The sequence below is a fragment of the Sorex fumeus genome, unplaced genomic scaffold, assembly GCF_029834395.1.
Source record: "Sorex fumeus unplaced genomic scaffold, SorFum_2.1 ptg000063l, whole genome shotgun sequence".
Classification (NCBI taxonomy): Eukaryota; Metazoa; Chordata; class Mammalia; order Eulipotyphla; family Soricidae; genus Sorex; species Sorex fumeus.
In genome coordinates this window covers 61,098,668-61,120,443 of record NW_026606120.1, presented here as the reverse complement: position 1 = coordinate 61,120,443, position 21,776 = coordinate 61,098,668, and the positions used below count along the sequence as shown (strand labels likewise).

The 21,776-nt window shown below is 44.9% G+C and overlaps 1 protein-coding gene and 6 non-coding genes across 7 annotated transcripts in view; all 7 read right to left on the bottom strand.

The window, feature by feature from the left end:
* Positions 1-12,917, bottom strand: part of TEX14 (testis expressed 14, intercellular bridge forming factor) — a 108,667-nt gene extending 95,750 nt beyond the window's left edge. The window contains exon 1 of the mRNA XM_056127599.1: positions 12,782-12,917. Within this exon, the coding sequence (XP_055983574.1) occupies positions 12,782-12,917 (136 nt within the window). The remainder of the gene's footprint in view (positions 1-12,781) is intronic.
* On the bottom strand, positions 2,149-2,362 carry LOC130036413 (small nucleolar RNA U3). The gene has a single exon (XR_008794432.1). It is a non-coding gene; the product is annotated as a small nucleolar RNA U3 (small nucleolar RNA).
* On the bottom strand, positions 5,813-6,026 carry LOC130036410 (small nucleolar RNA U3). The gene has a single exon (XR_008794429.1). It is a non-coding gene; the product is annotated as a small nucleolar RNA U3 (small nucleolar RNA).
* LOC130036412 (small nucleolar RNA U3) lies at positions 8,398-8,611 on the bottom strand. Its single transcript, XR_008794431.1, has one exon. It is a non-coding gene; the product is annotated as a small nucleolar RNA U3 (small nucleolar RNA).
* A 2,484-nt stretch (positions 12,918-15,401) lies between the features above and the next one.
* On the bottom strand, positions 15,402-15,565 carry LOC130036280 (U1 spliceosomal RNA). The gene has a single exon (XR_008794331.1). It is a non-coding gene; the product is annotated as a U1 spliceosomal RNA (small nuclear RNA).
* A 4,565-nt stretch (positions 15,566-20,130) lies between these two features.
* Positions 20,131-20,294, bottom strand: LOC130036325 (U1 spliceosomal RNA). The gene has a single exon (XR_008794365.1). It is a non-coding gene; the product is annotated as a U1 spliceosomal RNA (small nuclear RNA).
* A 1,247-nt stretch (positions 20,295-21,541) lies between these two features.
* Positions 21,542-21,705, bottom strand: LOC130036313 (U1 spliceosomal RNA). Its single transcript, XR_008794357.1, has one exon. It is a non-coding gene; the product is annotated as a U1 spliceosomal RNA (small nuclear RNA).
* Positions 21,706-21,776: the final 71 nt, after the last annotated feature.

Here is a 21,776-nt window from a genome sequence, read left to right as displayed (position 1 = left end):
GTGCTTGGGTTTCAGTTATACAATGATCAAGTACCCATCCCTCCACCAATGCCCATTCTCCACCCCCACCAATCCCAGTATCCCTCCACTCCCCTATCCCACCATGCCTCTGTGGCAGGGCATTCCCTTTTGTTCTCTCTCTCCTTTTGGGTGCTGTGGTTTGCAAAAGAGGCATTGGGTGGCAATCATGTTCGGTCTATAGTCTACTTTCAGCATGCATCTCCCATCCTGGGCTGATCTTCCCAACACCCTTTATTTGCTGCTCCCTTCTCTATCTGAACTGCCTTTACCCCTAGAGTGTGTGGCTGGCCTCCAAGCCATGGAGTAAACCTCCTGGTATTTATCAAAGCTATTCTTGGGTGTTAGTCTCCTATTTTCTTACTTTATGTTCCCCAGATGAATGCAATCTTTCTATATCTGTCCCTCTCTTTCTGGCTCATTTCGCTTAGCATGATATTTTCCATGTAGTACCACTTGTATGTAAATTTCATGACTTCATTTTTTTAACAGCTACATAGTACTCCATTGTGTAGATGTACCAAAGTTTCTTTAACCAGTCATCTGTTCTTGGGCACTCAGGTTTTTTCCATATTCTAGCTACTGTAAACAGTGCTGCAATGAACAAACAAGTGCAGATGTCGCTTCTACTATACTTTTTTGCCTCTCTGGGGTATATTCACCAGCAGTGGTATTGCTGGGTCAAATGGGAGCTCAATTTCTAGTTTTTTGAGAATCGTCCATACTGTTTTCCAAAAGGGTTGAACCAGTCGGCATTCCCACCAGCAGTGAAGGAGGGTCCCTTTCTCGCCACATCCACGCCAACACAGGTTGCTTTTGTTCTTTTGGATGTGGGCCAGTCTCTGTGGTATGAAATGATATTTCATTGTTTTGATCTGCATCTCCCTGATGATTAATGACGTAGAGCATTTTCTCATGTGCCTTTTAGCCATTCGGATTTTTTCTTTGAGAAAGTTTCTGTTCATTTCGTTGCCCCATTTTTTGATGGGGTTGGATGTTTTCTTCACCAACCCCTTGTCAAATGTGTATTCCTTTCCCATTCTGTAGACTGTCTTTGTATTTTGGTCACTGTTTCTTTTGAGGTGCAGAAGCTTCTTAATTTAAGATAGTCCCATTTGTCTATCTCTGTTTTCACTTGCTTGACCAGTGGCGTGACATCTTTGAAGATACCATTAGCTTCAATGTCATGGAGGGTTTTGCCAAATTTGTCTTCAATGTACCTATGGATTCTGGTCTGATGTTGAGGTCTTTAATCCATTTTGATCTTACTTTTATACATGGTGTTAGGCAGAAATCTGAGTCCAGTTTTTTGCATGTAGCAGAAAAGGACATTGCTTTAAAGTAAATTATTCAAAAGACTTATTAGGAGAGGAGAAAGGCAATAATTTACAATACAATTTCAGTGTCCTAGAAGGATCTGACCTTACAAATGAACAGATACTGATTAGGGGGAAAAGCTGATTAAACGGTTGGGGAAGAGAGCAGAAAGAAGTGGTTACTGATAAAAAAAAAAAAAAGGAATGGGAGTAACTCAGGAGCACTGTGATGGGTGTAACCTGATAAACCTAAGCTCCTGTGGCAAGGGAGAGAGAACAAAGCAATGTTATTTGCTTTGTATTATGAATGTTCATATGTTTGTTGGACTAAGGAGAATAGAAACACACCTATAGTTAAAATTTCAGTCTTGCTGGAGTCATCTTGCTAGATGAGAATCTATCCTAGAAGCAGCTTTCCCTGAGGGTAGGATTTTACCCCTGCTGGTTTTGGCCACACCTATATGTAAGACCCAACCCCTTGGGTTTTAGTATTTAACTAGGCTGTAAGAGAGGAATTGGGAACTTAGAGAAGGAGAATAAGAGAGTAAGAAAGGGAGAGAAAAGGGGAATGAGGTAGCATGGGGGAGGGAAATGCACAGGGAGAATCAGAAGTGAATGAAGATGAGACTGCAATTGAGGACAACTTGTCCATCACCAACTACACCACAAGGAGTAGCAGCAGATATAGCTGATACAGTCTATGACGCATCAAAGGGCAATATCAAGGTCAAGGACAAAGATTATACCCAAAATTCATTTTCTGAAAACACTATGAAACATCCCAGTCGTATATACCCCATTCATCAACCAGAAAACCACTCAGACTGCATCCTCCCCCTCTCACTCTTCCAAAGGAAGAGAAGAACGATCATCAATGGCAAAAGGCAGTTGCAGAAGCAACATCTAGAGCCGGCTTCACGCTCAGGAGAGGATGCTCTGACTACTCCTCGTGGTTTCGGGTGCTCTACACGATCAGAGAAACTTCTCTAGTAACATACTATAGAAATGATCCCTGAAAGTATAGTCTTATTTTGGTCAGCCAGGAGCTGCTGGGTCTACAGCAGCCACTCTCATTTTAGTTGTGGTGATATTCCCCTCTGGCCACCCCCCACAACTGAAGTTATTCTCCTTCAAAAATATCATTTAAAAATGCATCTTCAAGTTTTATTTTTGTGTAGTTTTAAAATAAAATTTGAAATCTCCTGGGAAATTTTTAAATAGCACTTCAGTCTTAATTATCCTATCGTGAACCGACAGCCAATCAGAATATCTGGTTCAGTCCCTGAAGGCACTTCCAGACAGTTTTAAGACAAAGGGTGTGCCCTGTCAGCAATCAGTTTTCTAATTTTTTTTTTCCTTTGGCCACATCTGGTGGTACCCCAGGGCTCAGGGATCACTCATGGCGGCAGGGTTTAAGGGACCACATGGTATATTACAAAGAACCTCCGGCTCCAGGCACATCTCTTCAACTCCACCGTTCTTCCTGCACCAACATACGCCTCAGAGATCTGGCCCCTACGAAAACAGGACAAGAATGCTATTCCAGTCTCCCAAAGAGGAATCGAAAGAGCTATGCTTGGAGTATCACGCTTTACTCAAGTGAGAGAAGGAATCTGGAGTTCGACCTCCGTCAATGATCAGAATCAGGGACGCTGTCTCATTTGCCTAGGTGTCAAAAATCAGATGGGCCGGACACATAATTTGGAGATGACCGCTGGACTAGAGTTGCTACCGACTGGATTCCACGGGATATCAAAAGAACGCCTGGCCGCACACCTACAAGATGGTCAGACTTCTCCGTCAAGACCTTGAACAAACAGTTTGAGGTTCTTCATGTTTCTGGAACTAGAGCAAGCAGACGCCATTGGGCTACACTAGCACGCGACAGGGAAGAATGGAGACATTACTGGCGCCTGCTCAAGCAAATCGATGAGCAACAGGATGACAAGTGATACAAGTGGTGCGATATTAGAAATGGAACCTGGTTCACTGTAGCATAATGAATAAGCACCCTACCTGCTATACTTTCTCTCCAGCCCATGGTTTTGTTGTTGTTTGGTTTTGACATAGGCAGCATGTGCGCGCGCACACACACACACACACACACACACACACACACACACACAAGCACACAGTAAAGTCCTAAGGCTGACTCTCCCTCTCCACACACAAACAGGAAAGTCCTAAGGCTGACTCCCCCCTCCCCTCCCTGCCCCCCCATAGGAAAGTTCTAGGCTGACCCGCTTCCTGGATACTGAAAGCAAGACCTGATAAGACCTTCCTCAGCAACAGATCCCAAGGAGACTGGACCCCTCCCTACAGAAAGAGCCTGAAGGAAATTACTGGAGAACCTTCAATTCCTTCCTTTAATCTGATTAACCCTTAACTAGACCAGACCAGAGAAGACAGAGCCCACCCTTGGAGAGAAGATCCACCAGAAACAAAGGTGAAGAAAAGGAGTTTCAAAGGTAGCATGCAACTACCCACTTAGCAACAACCCTAGCAACAGACTCTTAGCTAGGTAGAAGCGGGGCAGGCTCCAAAAACCCTATAAAAGCCACCTTGAACAAAGGAAAGGCGTGCACATGTGCTACTTGTGCCCACAGGGGTGGGGACATGTGGTGCCGGAGCACATGTCACCCACATACATGTGTCGCCCACATCACCCCTCTTGAGATGTGTACTTTCATGCTTTCATGTCTAATGCTGGGATGTGTGTAAGGGCTCTCTCTCCTCTTGGGTTCTCTCTTGAGCATGTAACTCTCCACTCTCTCCCACTTTCTCTTCCTCCTCCCCCTCAAAACCTCCACATAAAATCTGTTTCATGGGGGCTGGAGTGATAGCACAGCAGGGTAGGGCGTTTGCCTTGCACCAACCCAGGTTGATTCCTAGCATCCCATATGGTCCCCCAGCACCGCCAGGAGTAATTCCTGAGTGCAGAGTCAGGAGTAACCCCTGAGCATTGCCGGGTGTGATGCAACAAAACAAAACAAAACGAAACAAAACAAAAACTTTCATTTTGATGTAGGCAGATAGACAGGCAAAGGCCCTGGGTAACAACAGAACTTCTGGGAGGAAAATCCTAAAACTGATCCACCCCTGGATACAGAAAACAGACCTGATTAGACCTTCAGCAGACCCTTGAGGAGATTAGATCCCTCAGAAGTTCCTTAAATCCTTGGATCTCTCCCTTAATCTGATTAAAATGTGATCCAGGCCTGAGAAGAGCCTATAAAAGACACCTTGGACAAAGAAAGGGTGCCCTTATGCTGCCTGAGCCCATGCACTGCTTGCGTCTGCGTGGCCTTGCGTCTGTGGTGCCTGAGCACATGCGTCGCCAGCATCTCCCCTCGAGATGTGTACATTTATGCTTTCCTATCTAAAGCTGGGGTGTGTGTAGGGGCTCTCTTAACCCTTGGAGAAATCCACGTTCTCTCTTGAGCGCATTACTCGCTCTCTTACTCTTCCACTCTCTCCCAATTCTTTCTCTTTCCCTTCAAGAATCCTCCAAATAAAATCTGTTTTATTTCACTGCTTGCCTACTCCTGAAATTCTTTTCTGCGAACAAGACAAGAACCCAGTAACCCTGGGCCCCGGGTGACAAAGGTGGATCGGGAGAAAGTGTCTTTCTCCTGATCATGTGAGCCACCCATGGGGTCCACCTACATCAATTTCACTGCTCGTCTACTTCTAAAATTCTTTTCTTTGAGGCGAGACAAGAACCCAGTAACCCTGGGTCAGGGTGGCAGAGGCGGATTGGGAGCAAGTGACTGTCTTTCTCCTCCCCCTTCACATAAACCACCCATAGGGCCGACCTACATCAGTTTGATTAGATTAGGGCCACACTCTGCTGTGCAACAGGGTTTATTCCTGGCTCTGTACTCAGGGATCACTGCTAGAGTTTGGGGGACCATATTAGATGCCGAGGTTCAAATCCAGATTGGCTACATGCAAGTGAAACAGAAACACCTTATCTGCTGGACTGTTACCTCCAGTCCAGTCCATAGGTAGTTTCTGCTTTTGTTTTTTTGGCTTACGGGCCACACACCTGGTGGTGCTCAGGAGTTACTTCTAACTGAACTCAGGGTGATCCTATATGGTGGGAACCATATAGTGGGCCCATAAGAGTTGTGACTGCAGACCATATGGAATGACAGGGCATGAACTCCATCAGCTGCCTGTACCTTTCTTTTTTGCTTCACAATAGTCTTATACTCTTTCTTTGTGTAACAACAGCTTTAACTTGGTTCCCAAAATTAGACATTATCAGCAAACATTTATTGTGGAGCCCCATTAAGACAAAACAGTACTAGGAAGAAAACAACTCAACCTATCAAATAACAATATAGAAGTAATATAGTGCCACGACCCACCCCATAGGAAAAGACAAAGGAAAACACAAATTGCAAACAAACCTATACTAAACATAGCCTAAAACAACCACTAAAATTGGGCCTAGTCAGAAGCCCATAGGTGAAACCACTCAGACTGCATCCTCCCCCTCTCACTCTTCCAAAGGAAGAGAAGAACGATCATCAATGGCAAAAGGCAGTTGCAGAAGCAACACCTAGAACCTGCTTCACGCTCAGGAGAGGATGCTCTGACTCCTCCTCGTGGTTTCGGGTGCTCTACACGATCAGAGAAACTTCTCTAGTAACATACTATAGAAATGATCCCTGAAAGTATAGTCTTATTTTGGCCAGCCAGGAGCTGCTGGGTCTACAGCAGCCACTCTCATTTTAGTTGTGGTGATATTCCCCTCTGGCCACCCCCCACAACTGAAGTTATTCTCCTTCAGAAATATCATTTAAAAATGCATCTTCAAGTTTTATTTTTGTGTAGTTTTAAAATAAATTTTGAAATCTCCTGGGAATTTTTTAAAATAGCACTTCAGTCTTAATTATCCTATCATGAACCGACAGCCAATCAGAATATCTGGTTCAGTCCCTGAAGACACTTCAACACAGTTTTAAGACGATAGTGTTATACTCTTTTTTTTTCTTTTTGAGTCACACCTGGTGATGCACATGGGTTATTCCTGGCTCTGCACTCAGGTGTTACTCCTGGCGGTGCTCAGGGGACCATATGGGTTGCTGGGAATCGAACCCGGTCGGCTGCGTGCAAGGTAAACGCCCTACCCGCTGTGCTATCTCTCCAGCCCCAATACTCTTTTTTTGGGGGGGGGGGGAATCACATTCCTGACCCTGCATGTCAGGAACTCCCTGGCAGTGCTTGGGGGACCATATGGGATGCCTGGGATCAAACCCAAGTTGGCTGCGTGCAAGAAACACCCTATACTGGCTGTACTACTGCTCCGGCACCAATAGTCTTACACTAATTTTGGCCATTTGCTCTCCTACCCCTTCCTTTTTGACTGCTTGAGAATAAGAATGCTTTTATGTTTTGAGGCCACACCCAGCTGATGCTCAAGGGTTATACCTGGATCTGTATTCAATTATTATTTTTTAATTTTTATTAGTAAAACACCATGAGGTACAGTTGTAGACTTACAGACTTGTGCTTGGGTTTCAGTTATACAATGATCGAGTACCCATCCCTCCAAGAGTGCCCATCCCCAACTCCAATGCTCTCACTATCTCTCCCATCCCGCCCCCTCAACAACTACTCTTGGTAGTGCTCAGAGAACCTATATATGAGGTGCCAGGATAAAACCCAGGTCAGCCCTGTGCAAGCACAAACTAGAACAATGAAATAAATGGTTGTTACGCTTAGCACTAAGACAATACATGATCACGATCACGACCGTTGATTGCCTCGAGGAGGCCCCAGTAACATCTCCTTCGTCCTAGCCCTGAGATTTTTTAAAAAGTGCCATATTCAAGGCTCTTTTGGGGTTAGGAGAAAGAGACCCATCATTGTTACTGGTATTTGGTATACTGGGTACGCCACGGGGAGTTTGCCAGACTCTGCCGTGTGGGCAGGTTACATTATCTACTCCAAAATTCTTTTCAAAGGGCAAGAAGATGAAAAGGCCTGGGTACAGTCTCGGGCCGACCTTCCTTTACCGCAAAGAGCAATTCAGGCTGCACCCTAAGCCCAGGGGTCCCCTAGAAATCAGGTGGAAGGGGTCATCTCCCACATTGTGCCAGGCAGAGCAAGAGGATGCCAGGTGCAGTCTGACGGCTGCCTCACTGGGCTAGTGAAATTCGAGGTTTGTACCGTGCTGGGGCATATCACAGACTTTTTAACCAGTCCTAAAACTCCCAGGCACTTCTGGGGTGAAATAATAAAACAGATTTTTTTCTTGAGGCTACTGCCTTCCAACTTCACACAAATCGCCTGGGATGATCCCCTGCTGTATGGGCAACACCTTCCAGCCGGGTCCCAGAAGCCTCCACTTCCACCCACTCTCCTTGTCCGCCCCCCCAAGCTAACATCCAAAATAGATTTGGGTACAGAGATTAAGGCCTTATCTTGCCTGGGGCACTGGCGGGAGAAACCCCTAAGCACTGATCCAGGAGCACCACTGGCTGTGGCCCACTCCACTCCCCCTAGTCATCATAATAATTGTAACAACAATACAGTAAAATAGATGGAAATCGTTACAATCTGGGGGCAGAGATTGCACAGTGGGTAGGGAAGTTTGCCTTGCATGTGGACCACCTGGGTTTGATCCCTGGATCCCATGCAAATGACCCAATTTCAGTCCCTGGCACCCCATATAGCCAAGAGTGATCCCTGAGTGCAGAGCCAGGAGTACCTTTGAGTACCTCCCTATTAATAGGGCCCAAAATTCGGATTTGAAAAAAAAATACAAGCAAGATATATGTAAACCCCCAAGCAAGAAAACCTGCTACATTCATATTTTGGATGACGCATATGCAATTTTTGCATAACAGCAGCTTTAACTTGGTCCACAACATTCAAACACTGTAGAACCTCACTAAGACAAAGCTAAATTAAGAACAAAATAACCTGTTAGATAATATAGAAATAACCTAACACCACAAGCCACCCAATAGAAAAAGCACATGGTAAAGCAAACACTAAGACTAGCCTCAGTCAGAACTACATGGGTAAAACCAAACACGTTGACAAGGAAACCACTCAGAATGCATCCTCCCCCTCTCGCTCTTCCAAAGGAAGAGAAGAACGATCATCAATGGCAAAAGGCAGTTGCAGAAGCAACACCTAGAGCCGGCTTCACGCTCAGGAGAGGATGCTCTGCCTCCTCCTCGTGGTTTCGGGTGCTCTACACGATCAGAGAAACTTCTCTAGTAACATACTATAGAAATGATCCCTGAAAGTATAGCCTTGACGTTAGGTTGGTCGTTGCTGCTGGGTCTATGGCAGACACATTCATTACAGTCATGGTGATATATTTACTGGGTAATCAATTAACTTTTTTATTCAAAAAATATCATTGTGATAGTTTATTCATTTTAGTTTTTCCCTGATTTCTAATAATCTGCTTATAAGTAACTTCAAAACACATTTTTAACTCCTTCAGAAACACTTCAAAACTTGCTCATTAGCATATTACTTCCTAACAGCCAATCACACGGCGCACATTTTTTTTCCACTCCTAAGGGAAGTCGTTAAACTGCTGCATCAGGCCGGCTTACTGCGCTTCTAAAGAATAAACTACATAACTAAAGTAATTCAGTTCTCACCTCTTATCACAGTCGGAGAACTCTGACAAACAGGAGGGACGGAGATTAAAGAAACCAATGTCTTTCCCGAGAGAGTAAAGGAGGGAGAAAGCAGTGGTGTACATTTTTAATATTACCTAAGAATCATCACAAGCACGATGGTTTCCTGCATGCCTGCTAGCACATGCATTTTATTGACTTTTTAATTCATATTTTATTTTGAAACAACACACTATGGTGCCTAGAGGCTACTCCCAGCGGTGCCTGGACAAGTGGTACAGGGAATCAAACTAGGCTTCATGGCATGCTCTCTCTACAGTTCTTTATTGAAAGAATGCAAACACTTCATTGTTACCAATTCATCTAAACAACTGAGCCAGAAATAAGCCCTGAGGAGTTGGAGAGATAGCAGGGGGGTAAGGGCGTTTGCCTTACACAAGGCTGACCCGGATTCCATTCCTAGCATCCCATATGGTCCCCTTGTTAGGACGCGGATTGTGGTCTCCCTTTAATGACAAAGAGACTCCAGAGAATGCAAGCAAGGTTTATTGTGAGACTGGCTAGCCAGGGTCGAGCCGCCTACACAGACATGCAGGTTAGATAGGTGAGGCAAGACCCCGAACTTCTTCAAAGGAGATCTTATATAGGCCTTCACTGGCCGTTATAGCAAAGTCCGCATATTTCATAGCCAATAGATTTGTAACAACATATACTTTCTTAACCAACCCATTTGAAAGTAGTAAATCACTCCTTAGCCTATAGATTCAAAGATCAGCATTTAAGTACATAGGCATTGTGGCTAGTGGGTATCTGGTAACTCGGACATTTGGTTATCACCTGGCTCCCTTTGATTCAGTGGAAGCGAATAGGGGGAAAAGTTCCTAACAGAGGTAAAAGATCAGGAAGGGCCAACAAATGGTTTCCGAATTTACATCCCAGCAGGGAAGAGTCAACAAATGGTTTCAGAATTTACATCCCAATAAGAAAGGGCTTCACAGCTAAGGCTCTACTAGGGAGGGGGCAGGAAAGGGAGAGTTACTAATTAGTAGAGTTTTAACTCTGGAATCTCCCTCAAGGTCCCTAGGGACCTTACACCCTGAGAAATGCCAGGATTAACTCCTGAGTGCAGAGCCAGGAGTAACCCCTGTGCATCGCTAAGTGTGACCCAAAAAGAAAAAAAGAAAAAAAAAAAGAAAAAGAAATAAGCCCTGAGCACAGCCTGGTGTGGCCCAAAAAACAAAGCCAAACAAACAAAAAGTATGCTCTGGACCAGAGAGATAGAACAGGCATTTATTTTGCAAAAAAAAAAAAAAAAAAAAAAAAAAAAAAACCTACTACAACAACAACAACAACAACAAAATTGAAGTTGCCAAGATCAGGGATGTGGTGCAGAGAACGTGCTTTGCACGTCCGGATTCTGAATTCCATGCCCGGCACCACAAAAACAAAACAAAACAAAATGGATTTTGAGACAGAGAGTATTCAAAAGATGTCTAGAAAATAATAAATGTTTTAAAGATGAAGTCATGAAATTTATATACAAGTGGTTCTACATGGAAAGTATCATGCTAAGTGAAATGAGCCAGAAAGAGAGGGACAGACATAGAAATACTGCACTCATCTGGGGAATATAAAGTAACAGAATGGAGGCTGAACACCCAAGAATAATTAAGATAAGTACTAGGAGGTCTGCTCCATGGCATGGAAGCCGGCCTCACATGCTGGGGGGAAAGGCAGCTCAGATGGAGAAGGGAACACCAAGCAAAGGATGTTTGGAGGACTTGCTCTTGGAATGCAAGATGCATGCTGAAAGTAGGCTATGGTCACTCAAAACCTCTACTGCTAACTACAACACCCTAAAGGAAAGAGTGAGCAAAAGGGAATGCCCTACCACAGAGGTGGAATGGGGTGGGGAGGATGGGGTATGGGTGAGGAGGACTACTGGGATCATTGGTGGTGGAGAATGGGCACTGATGGAGGGATGGGTACTCGATCATTGTATGACTGAAACCCAAGCACAAAAGTCTGTAAGTCTACAACTGTACCCCATGGTGTTTCACTAATTAGAAAAAAAAAAAGAAAAAAAATACTAAATGTTCTAAATTCAGCCTAAGTATGCTTGGCTAAGTATGGACACTAGCTATCACAGCATTACACAGGTTCACGTATCGTATCTTTCCCACCCCTTCCCTCTATGATGCTATTATGCTGACTGGACACTATGCACATAAACATACTACACTGCTGAGCTATGTCCCTGGCCAAGAATATAAATGGAGTTTGGGCCACACCCTACATTAACCCCTGCTGGTGTTTTAGGGGATGCAGTGCTAGGGATTTTGGGGTTTTTTGGATATTTTTTGTTTTGTTTTGTCTTTTTGGGCCATACCCAGCTGTGTTCAGGGCTTATCCCTGCCTCTGCGCTCAGGGATCATTCTGAGCACGGCTTAGGGAAAATATGGAGTGCCAGAGATAGAATCTGGATTGGTCACATGCACAGTGAACACCCTGCCCACTGTACTATCTCAATCTGACCCACAACTTTGAGAACTTTTTGTTGATTTTTTTAAAAACTATTTTATGGAGTAGATACTACAAAATTTGGCGTTTAGCAATCATCCCTGGCTTAATCTCAAGTATCGCATATGGTCCCCTGAGTACTGCCAGGAGTGAACCTTTAGCACAGAGCCAGTACTAAGCCCAGAACACCTCTGGGCATGGCTCTAAAATCCAACCACCAAGGAGATAGCTCTAAGGAATAGTTCACATTCCTGTCACACTCCATTCTCTCTAGAAGCCCTGAGTTCAATCCTCAGCACAATGACCAAAAAAGAAACTGGGTTACTTTACAGAGTGCACAGGAATAATGCTAAGATAGATGTAAAAATGTTGTAGAAAAAAATAGGTCACTATGACTATTCCAAAAAACATTCAAGAAGCTTCAGAGCTTCCTCTTCAGTATTTAGAAGAGAAAGAGATGAAATCTAAGACTTCTGATTACTCAGGGAAAAATAATCATAACTCCCAATAAAACAAAACAGCCTTCAAACAGCTGCTTAAAGACCTCGAGGAGGAGCTGGAGATAATACAATGGGTTCAATGCTTGCCTCGAACGCTGCCAACCCTAGTTCAATCCCTAGCATCCCATATGGTCTTTCAAGCAATTCCTGAGTGCAGAGTCAGGAGTAATCCCTGAACATTACCAGGTGTGGTCAAACAAACAAAATAAGACCTCTAGGAGTCAGAGAGATAGCAGAGGGGTTAACTATCTGCTTGACAAGGCAGATAGTTCCCTGAGCACAGTCAGGGGTCACACCTAAGTAGAGAGTGAGGAATAAACCCTGAGAACCTTAGAATTTGGCACAAAAATCAAAACAAAAATGTTGAAGGAGGACCGGAGTGATAGCAGAGCAGGTAGGGTTCAGTCCCCAGCATCCCATATGGGCCTCTGAGCCACATCAGGAAAAATTTCTGAGCAGAGAGCCAGGAGTAATCCCTGAACATCTCTGTGTGTGGGTGTAAAACCAATAGATATATATGGATTTGGGGACCAGTCCCAGTGGTGTTCAGGGACTACTGCCCTGTGCTCTGTGGTCACTTCTGGGAGAATGGCAATGCTTAAAATCATGTGCAGTGCAAGGGTCATTCGTTTGAAAGGTAAGCAAGCACTCTGAGTTCTGTAGATCTCTCCAGTCCCAAGAACATCTCATTTCTAAAATTAACTCTGCATTTCCCCTCTGAACTTAATTTTATGATGTCCCTGGTTTTCCTTCCAGTGCTTTTGAGAAAAGTGGACCAAGATGAACCTGTTGTTTTAAAGGTAATCGTGCTTACCTTTCTTAAGAATCTTCTTCACTTTTACATAGTTCCCTTGTTTAATATACTCATGAAGCTGAGCTTCCAAGGAGTCATTTCTTAAGGAACCAAGCTGAACAGGGCAGGGAACTGTAAGATTAACAGCCCGAGACATCCTGTTTCAAAAGAAAGCACATGGTTATTCGAAGTGAATCAAAGTTCAGCCCACATGAGAAACAATAAAGGGCTGTACATGCATATGTATTTTATTTATTGTTCACTTTCATTTAAAATTAACACTATTAGGGAAACAATTACTGACATTCTATAAGATTAATGTTTATTCTCAATGTTACTATTGAAATAAGAGATCTGAAAATACTTTCTACCAATTTCCAGGATTGAAAAAGTGATAACTACTGGGGAATCAAATTAGGTAAATAAATGTATATATTTAATTAAAGAGAATTAGAATATGGGGCCAGAAAGATAGCTCGATGATCTGAGCATGTAGTCTGTAGGCCACAGGTCTGGGTTCAATTTGTGTGGCACCACACTATGCCCTGACCACCACTGGAAGTGAACCTTGAGCACAAAGCTGGAAATGGAAATAGCCCCTGAACACGAATGGGTGTGCCTCCTAAAAGATAATTTAGTGAGCATTAACTTTTTTTTTAAATGTAGGAGTACTGCTATTTATTCAGCCACTGATTAGCTGATTGAATTGTGCATGAACTCCACAGTGAGCATTAACTTTGAAAAGTTAAGGTTAATACCCAAATGCAAATATTGGGCCACACTAATTGCTGTATTATTGTTCCGGCCCCCCTTTTTAAAATTATTTTTGAATTTTGGGCCAGACCCAGAAGTGCTATTTCCTACATCCTCTTTTAAAACCTTATAGGGGGCCAAAGAAATAGTATAGGCGTTAAGATGCTTGTTTTGCATGCAGCAAATTCTGTTTTGACTCCTAGCACTACATGGTTTCTCCCAAGCATAGTACAGAAAGTAGACTCTGAGCCTATCAGTTGTGACCCATCCTCCAAATAAAGCCTTAATATAATAGCCAGAGCAGAGCGAGAGTACAGAAGGTAAGGTGCTTGGCCTGCATGTGACTGACCTTGGTTCAATCCCCACCCTTCCATAGTGTCTCCTGAGCACCGGCCAGGAGTGATCCCTGAGTGCAGAGTCTAGATAGAGTAAGCCCTGAGCACTGCCAAGTGTGGCGTCCCCAAAAATAAAAGTACAACAGTATTACATTATGTATGTATACATCCCATTTTGTTTATGCATTTATTGATGGCAAAGGGATGGTTCCATCCTTATGAAAGGAATAATGCCACTATGAACATTCATGTACAAAACTTTCTTTGAATCCTGTTTTCAATTCTCTGGGAGATAGACCGGCGAATTGATGCAGTAATTCTATATATAATATATTGTTTTGTTTTATTTATTGACTTATCTTTGCTTTTAGGCCACACACAGCTGTGTTCAAGACTGACACACACTGGGGTATATGTGGTAACAGGAAGTGAACCAAGTTGGCTGCCTGCAAAGCAAGTGTCTTCCTGAGAATCCTATAACCAGAGCACACACTGCAACCCGTAGGTTTTCTCTGGGCCAATCTTTATTTTTTCTATTATTTGAGGATGGAGGAGACCTCCCAAGTGGTGCTCAAGAGGTGGAGATTTCCTGTCAAACAATTCTCTACTAACTGGGTTCAACACATTGGCCCCAGGACCATTATATGTACCCTGTAGTACCAGAGAGACCCTTGGTGGTAATGGGAACCTCCAGGGCAATACCTGGCAGTGCCCAGATGGCAATGTTCAAGGACCATGTGGTGCCAATAAGTGAACCTGGATTGAGGAGAGAGCATTCCAGGCACTGAACAGCTATACTATCTCCACTTTGGTGCCCAGGGTCAAACTCGAGTCCCACAAACAAAGGACACGTTTTCCTGTTGAGCCAAATTTAATCCTTTTATTTTTATCTATATGGGGGAGGGGGGAGGTTATACTGAACTGTACTCAGAACTTATTGCTAGCTGTGCAGAGTACAGGATCATAGAGAGCAAAACTGATTACTGACTTTAAGCTGCTGTTAGTATTCCTCCAGGCCTCTGGTTCTTTATTATGTGCTATTCTAAGAGCACTTTTTATTTTATTGCAGTTACACAAATACAGGGCCACACTTCATTTTACATAAAACCTCATGTTTCCCCTAAAGGCCCATAACAGTGACAACGGTTAACCTCAGTTCTGAAAATACCGCATATAAGACTATCTGCAGCACTGCCGACCCGTTGTTCACTGATCTGCTCGAGCAAGCACCAGTAACGTCTCCATTGTGAGATTTATTGTTACTCTTTTTGGCATATCAAATACATCACGGGGAGTCAGTCAGACTCTGGCCTACGGGCAGCATAATACCGGTAGCTTGCCCAGACTCTCCAAGAACGAGGAACCGAACCCAGGTCGGCGGCGTGCAAAGAAAACGGCCTACCCAAGTGCTACCGCTCCAAAACACACCAGACCCCAACAACTACGTAACTGAAAAGAGAATCCTTCGATCATACTTCACTAACACTAACTTGGAGCTCAAACAAAGATCACAAAAGACATACAGAAAGCTCTATATTTGATACCAGTAACGTCAGGGGAGAGCGCGAACGCAGTCCCCCACTACCACAAATTATGCAGTCGAGTTTCCCACATTTGGGGAAATCGCAGGGGTCAGCACATCCGGAGTGCAATGGATAAGCCTCACCCTGGGAAAACCACCTTCGTGATCATGGTATCTCCCCTGCCAGGTAAGTATGAGTTGCTAGTGGCCCATAGAACCTCAACCTGATCGTCAACACACTTCTTACTTATGGTTTGTCGTATTCTTCCTATTTTTCGTATTCAGTTTAAACTATGGTAATACTAGTACATTAGAGATTAAAATATATCATTTCCTGTATTCAGTATAGGAATAGGTATAAGTTTTATCCTATAAAATGACTAACCAGCAGTCAGTGCGCGCATAATTTGCATATCCACGCCTCTAAGCGTATTAACCTTTTCTACAGTCCCTCTCTTTGCCGCGGAAGGAACGAATACTTTCGCTCAGGCGTCAGAGGTGCTGTAACTGGGAAGATTTTTGTTTGATTCCTTCCTTGCCTTTCTGGACCTAAACAGAGGTTCTGATGTGGATTTGTCTGCACCCAACGCTGCAGTGCCGAACCTACTGGTAGGCTGTGGACTAAATGACTCTCAAAGGGCAGGCGGTGCAATCCAGGCAGAGCAATAGATTAAACCAATTAAATCTGCTTGAAACACTGCTTCTCTCTGGGACTAAATTACATACTCCGCCACAGTACATTTTTCGGTATATTGATCTGGGTACTATCTCCCCAACCTATTTTTTGGTTTTAAGCCGCTCCCGGCAGTGCTCAGGGCTAACTCCTTAGCTCTGAGCTTACTCATGGCGTTGCTGAGGTGACGTGGGGGTGGGGGTAGGGGTGGATAGGGGTCAGTCATGCCTTGAACTCAGCCAACCAAAATTCGATCTCCAGCACCCCATATGACCACCCCCTGCCCCACCAACAGTGATCTCTGAGCACAGAGCCATGATAAGGTGTTAGAAGACAACCTGAGCCCCTCACCTTGGGAGCCTGGGATGTGACTTCAGGAGCATGGTCATTAAGCACAAGGAATGCCTTGTGCTTCCTTGGCCCTGGGAACTCCTGGTGGGTGCTTCAAGTCTGACACCTTGATGAATGATGGTAGTTAAAGTGTTAATCAGGAAAGTGTATGTGATTGATGATTAAGGTGGAAATGTGTTATGTGATCAGTGGTAATGGTTAATTTTCCTCAGTAACAGTGAATGATTGTTTTTTTTTTTTGATTATGGAAAGTATACAAACATTGATGATTTGAAATAAAGAAATGAAGACACTACATGCTGGAGCTGAAGCGATAGCACAGCGGGTAGGGCTTTTGCCTTCCACGTGGCCGACCCGGGTTTGATTTCTTCCTTCCTCACAGAAAGCCCGCCAAGCTACCGAGAGTATCCCGCCCGCAGGGCGGAGTCTGGCAAGCTCCCCGTGGTGTATTCAAAATGCCAAAAACAGTAACAAGTCTCACAATGGAGAGGTTGGTTACTGGTGCCCACTCGAGCAAATAGATGAACAATGGGAGGACAGGACTACAGTACTGATAACTGTACCTTGAAGGTAATCAGGAAAGACAAAAGTTGTAATTTTTTTTAGGAGCGATAGCACAGTGGTAGGGCGTTTGCCTTGCATGTGGCCAGCCTGGCCGAGCTGGGTTCGATTCCTGCGACCTTCTCGGAGAGCCCGGCAAGCTACCGAGAGTATCTTGCCTGCAAGGTAAAGCCTGGCAAGCTTCCCGTGACGTATTCAATATGCCAAACACAATAACAAGTCTCACGATGGAGACTGTTACTGGGCCCACTCAAGCAAATCGATGAACAACAGGAGGACAGTGTACTGTCACAGCAGTAATTGTATAGTGTATTGTATAGTGAGTGTAATTCTAATTTTATACACACATGTACCTTTTTTGGGGGGGGACCACATCTGGCAGTGCTCAGGATTTAGTCCTGGCTTTGTGCTCAGGGAACACTCTTGGTGGGGTTTGAGGGACCATATGGGGTGTCAGAGACTGAATTCAGGTCTGGCACATGCAAGGCAACCTGCTTTACTCTCTCCAGCCCAAGATATATCACGACCATCCTGTTGTTCGTCGATTGCCTCAAGCAGGCCCCGGTAACGTCTCCTTCGTCCTAGCCCTGAGATTTTTTTAAAAAGTGTCATATTCAAGGCTCTTTCAGGGTTAGGAGAATGAGACCCATCATTGTTACTGGTATTTGGCATATTGGGTATACCATGGGGAGTTTGCCAGACTCTGCCGTGTGGGCAAGTTACATTCGGTAGCCTGCCAGTTTGTCTAAAGTAGGAATGAGATGGTAAGATGTCGCGCGGCCGCGCGCTTCCGGGAGCTGAGTGTGATAATCTCTGGATCCTGGCCGTTGTTGGAGTTACACGGCAGTTGGTGGGTGTAACTGTCTAGCTACTGGCAGGTCCAGTCCCAAACCGTGCAGGCTCGGAGATCTCAGCCCCGGGTCCCACACACCTGGGTTCCTCTGCCAGTTCTTTTATGTGTGAGGCTCATCCAAGCATGTGGAGAGTGGTCCCAGCATGGCCTTGGCTGGGGCCCAGAGGTCTTCAGCTGTTATTTTATATATATATATATATATATATATATATAATTTTTTTTTCTTTTTGGATCACACCCGGCGATGCACGGGGGTTCCTCCTGGCTCTGCAATCAGGAATTACTCCTGGCGGTGCTCAGGTGACCATATGGGATGCTAGGAATCGAACCCAGGTCGGCCGCATGCAAGGCAAACATCCTACCTGCTGTGCTATCTTTCCAGCCGTCAAGATACATTTTTATTTTTATTTATTAGAGTATCTCGCCAGCACGGCAAAGCCTGGCAAGCTACCCGTGACGTATTTGATATGCCAAACACAGTAACAGTTGTCACAATGGAGACGTTACTGGGCCCGCTCGAGCAAATCGATGCACAACGGGAGGACAGTGACAGTATTATTATTACTGTTTTTGCTTTTTTGGGGCCACACCGCGGTGCTCAGGGGTTGCTTCTGGTTCTGCACTCAGGAATTACTTCTGGCGGTGCTTAGGGGACCATATGGGATGCCGGGGATCAAACCCGGGTAGCCCATGTGCAAGGCAAATGCCCTATTCTCTGTACTATCTCTCCGGCCCTATATTTTTATTTTATTTTTTATTTTTTGCTTTTTGGGTCACACCCTGTGATGCTCAGGGGTTACTCCTGGCTTTGCACTCAGGAATCACTCCTAGCTGTGCTCGGGGGACCATATGGGATGCTGGGAATCGAACCCGGGTCGGCCGCGTGTAAGGCAAACGCCCTACCCGCTGTGCTATTGCTCCAGCCCTTACATTTTTATTCTTAATAAAATTGTACGTCATAGTTTTCATGCATTTTTTGCTATATATTTTATAGATGATTTATCTTATTGATATTAAATACCAGTTTGTTGCTCTAAAATATGTATAACTGAAATTTATAGTCTTGAAAATAATTATTGTTCATGACAATATCATGGGCTGGAGTGATAGCACAGCGGTAGGGCATTTGCCTTGCATGCAGCCAGCCCGGCCGAGCCGGGTTGGATTCTTCCGCCCCTCTCAGAGAGCCCGGCAAGCTACTGAGAGTATCTCGCCCGCACGGCAAAGCCTGGCAAGCTACCCGTGATGTATTCAATATGCCAAACACAGTAACAAGTCTCACGAGGGAGACGTTACTGGGCCCGCTCAAGCAAATCGATGAATTGCAGTATCATGGATCAAACTCAGAGTCATAAGAAAATGCTCTATCACTAGCTACATTTCTGGTGCCTTCCCTGTGATATTAATATTTTAATCATTATAAATACCTTAGGGCCAAGGGAGGGGCTGGAGTGATAGCACTGAGGGTAGGGCATTGCCTTGCACGCGGCCGACCTGGGTTCAATTCCTCTGTCCGTCTTGGGGAACCTGGCAAGCTACTGAGAATATCCCGCCCGCACGGCAAAGCCTGGCAAGCTCCCCTTGGTGTATTCGATATGCCAGAAACAGTAAAACAAGTCTCACAGTGGAGACTTTACTGGTGCCCACTTGAGCAAATCAATGAACAATGGGAGGACAGTGCTACAGGACAAGGCCAAGGGATGTGGCTCAGTAATAAAGTAGATGTACATGTACAGTGGCCCTGGGTTCTATCTTCAGTAGCAAAAGCTGAAGAAAAAGAAAGGGGAAAAGTGTGCCATATAATTTCTTTGAGATAAAAAAAAATCATATCTAATCTTTAGAATCTTTAGTATCTTTAGAATCCTTAAAACCTGACAAGGTGATAGAAGGACAGAATGGGGCTCAGGCACTTGCTTTGCATGTGTCCAATCCCAGTTCAAAGTTCAGAGTCCCAGAACACTGCCAGTAAAGACCACTGAGCAGTCAGGAGTTGCCCCTGAGCACTGGTAGGTGTGGCTCAAAAATCAGAAAGATGGGGCCAGTAGAAGTAAGGCGGTTAGGACATTTCCCTCACATGCAGCCAGACTCAGGTCCCATCCCCAGTATGGTCCCCTGGGGATCACTAGGAATCCTATGGTCCCCTGAGGATCACTAGGAATTTCAGAGTACAGAGCCCAGAAGTAACCCACCCAGAAGTCGCAAAAAGTTAGCCCACAGGACAACCGCTAGAAAAGACTCCCACACAGTCAAAAACCTCGAGCCGAAAACATAACAATATACTGTACAATTAAGTGATTAGGCTGCTGTTGAAAACCAAGTTATCAGGGGAGAGCGCGAACGCAGTCCCCCACTACCACAAATTATGCAGTCGAGTTTCCCACATTTGGGGAAATCGCAGGGGTCAGCACATCCGGAGTGCAATGGATAAGCCTCGCCCTGGGAAAACCACCTTCGTGATCATGGTATCTCCCCTGCCAGGTAAGTATGAGTTGCAGCTCGCTCCTGCCGCCTCACCCTCAGATTGCAAACACATAACAGTTACGGTCATTCAACACACGCACGTTCTACTCCGTAACTGATCAAGGAAACGTTTCTATAAACATTAACAGCCAGAGCATAAGACTTTGGATATTGAAATATCTGCAGCAAAGGCTCAAATGGATATAAATTAAGACAAGCGGAGACTCCGCATTTATTAACATACTCCTCGCCCCTTTAAGTGACGTCACTCAATAGCGACTGCAAAAGGTTGACGAAGATGAGGAATGGTTAATGGGGGGGAAAAATCCCTGTCCTAGTCCTTGAAATTGGGAGTTCTACCTTTAGGTCAGATTTGCAGATGTAATCACCAGAGTTCAAGAAGATATCCGGGCGAGGAAACCACAGCGGGTAGGGCACTTGCCATGCATGAGCTGACCCGGATTGGACCTTTGGCATCCCATATGTCCCCCGATCCCCATAAGGAGTGATCCTCCCTGACCCTAGAACCAGGAACAAGCTCTGAAAACAGCTTGGTGTGGACCCAAAATACTGATAAAGATATCCGGCCCAGAGAGGATTAAAGGGCTGGAAACGATCCCCACATTCCCCGCCACCTCATTCCCTTCCCTAATATTGCCAGCAATGACTGTCAAGCACGTATGACCTTCCAAAAAGGTCATATTTTGGTCTCCCCAAAATAAAAAATTAAAAGGCCCCGATTTCAGTGGGAATAACAAATCGCTAGTTTAGAAAACGGAAGTTGGACCCAGAGCATAATAAACGGGTAGGAGCTTGCCTCGCATGAAGTCAACTCAGGTTAGATCTTTGGCATCCACCTCGTCCCCTGAACTCGCCAGGAGTGACCCCAGAGCGCAGAAAAAACAGAAGTGACTCCTGAGCACCGCTGGGGGTGGCCCCAAAAACAAATTAAAAAAAAAAAACCTAACAAAGACCAAAGTGCAATGGAATGACGCCCAGAAACTAGAAGAGAAAATTACATTTTTGTCTCGTTTTAGATCACGCCAGAGATACCTAGGTAACGCAGCAGTCAAAATTGGTTCTGATGGTGCCCTAGGAGCATGCTCAGGATCCGCTGGCTACAAGGAAAACTGTAAAAGCACTGTAGTCACTCACACCCCAAAATACTGAATAGCAATATCCCTTACGGTCCCCCAAGAAACAATCTGCAGTGGCTCATAAGCGCATAAACCATAAATTAGTTGGTCAACACTTCCTTTTCAACCATAATTACCAGGGGAGAGCGCGAACGCAGTCCCCCACTACCACAAATTATGCAGTCGAGTTTCCCACATTTGGGGAAATCGCAGGGGTCAGCACATCCGGAGTGCAATGGATAAGCCTCGCCCTGGGAAAACCACCTTCGTGATCATGGTATCTCCCCTGCCAGGTAAGTATGAGTTGCTGTCGCCGCCTGCCACCTCACCCTCAGATTACAAACACATGACAGTTACGGTCATTTAACACAC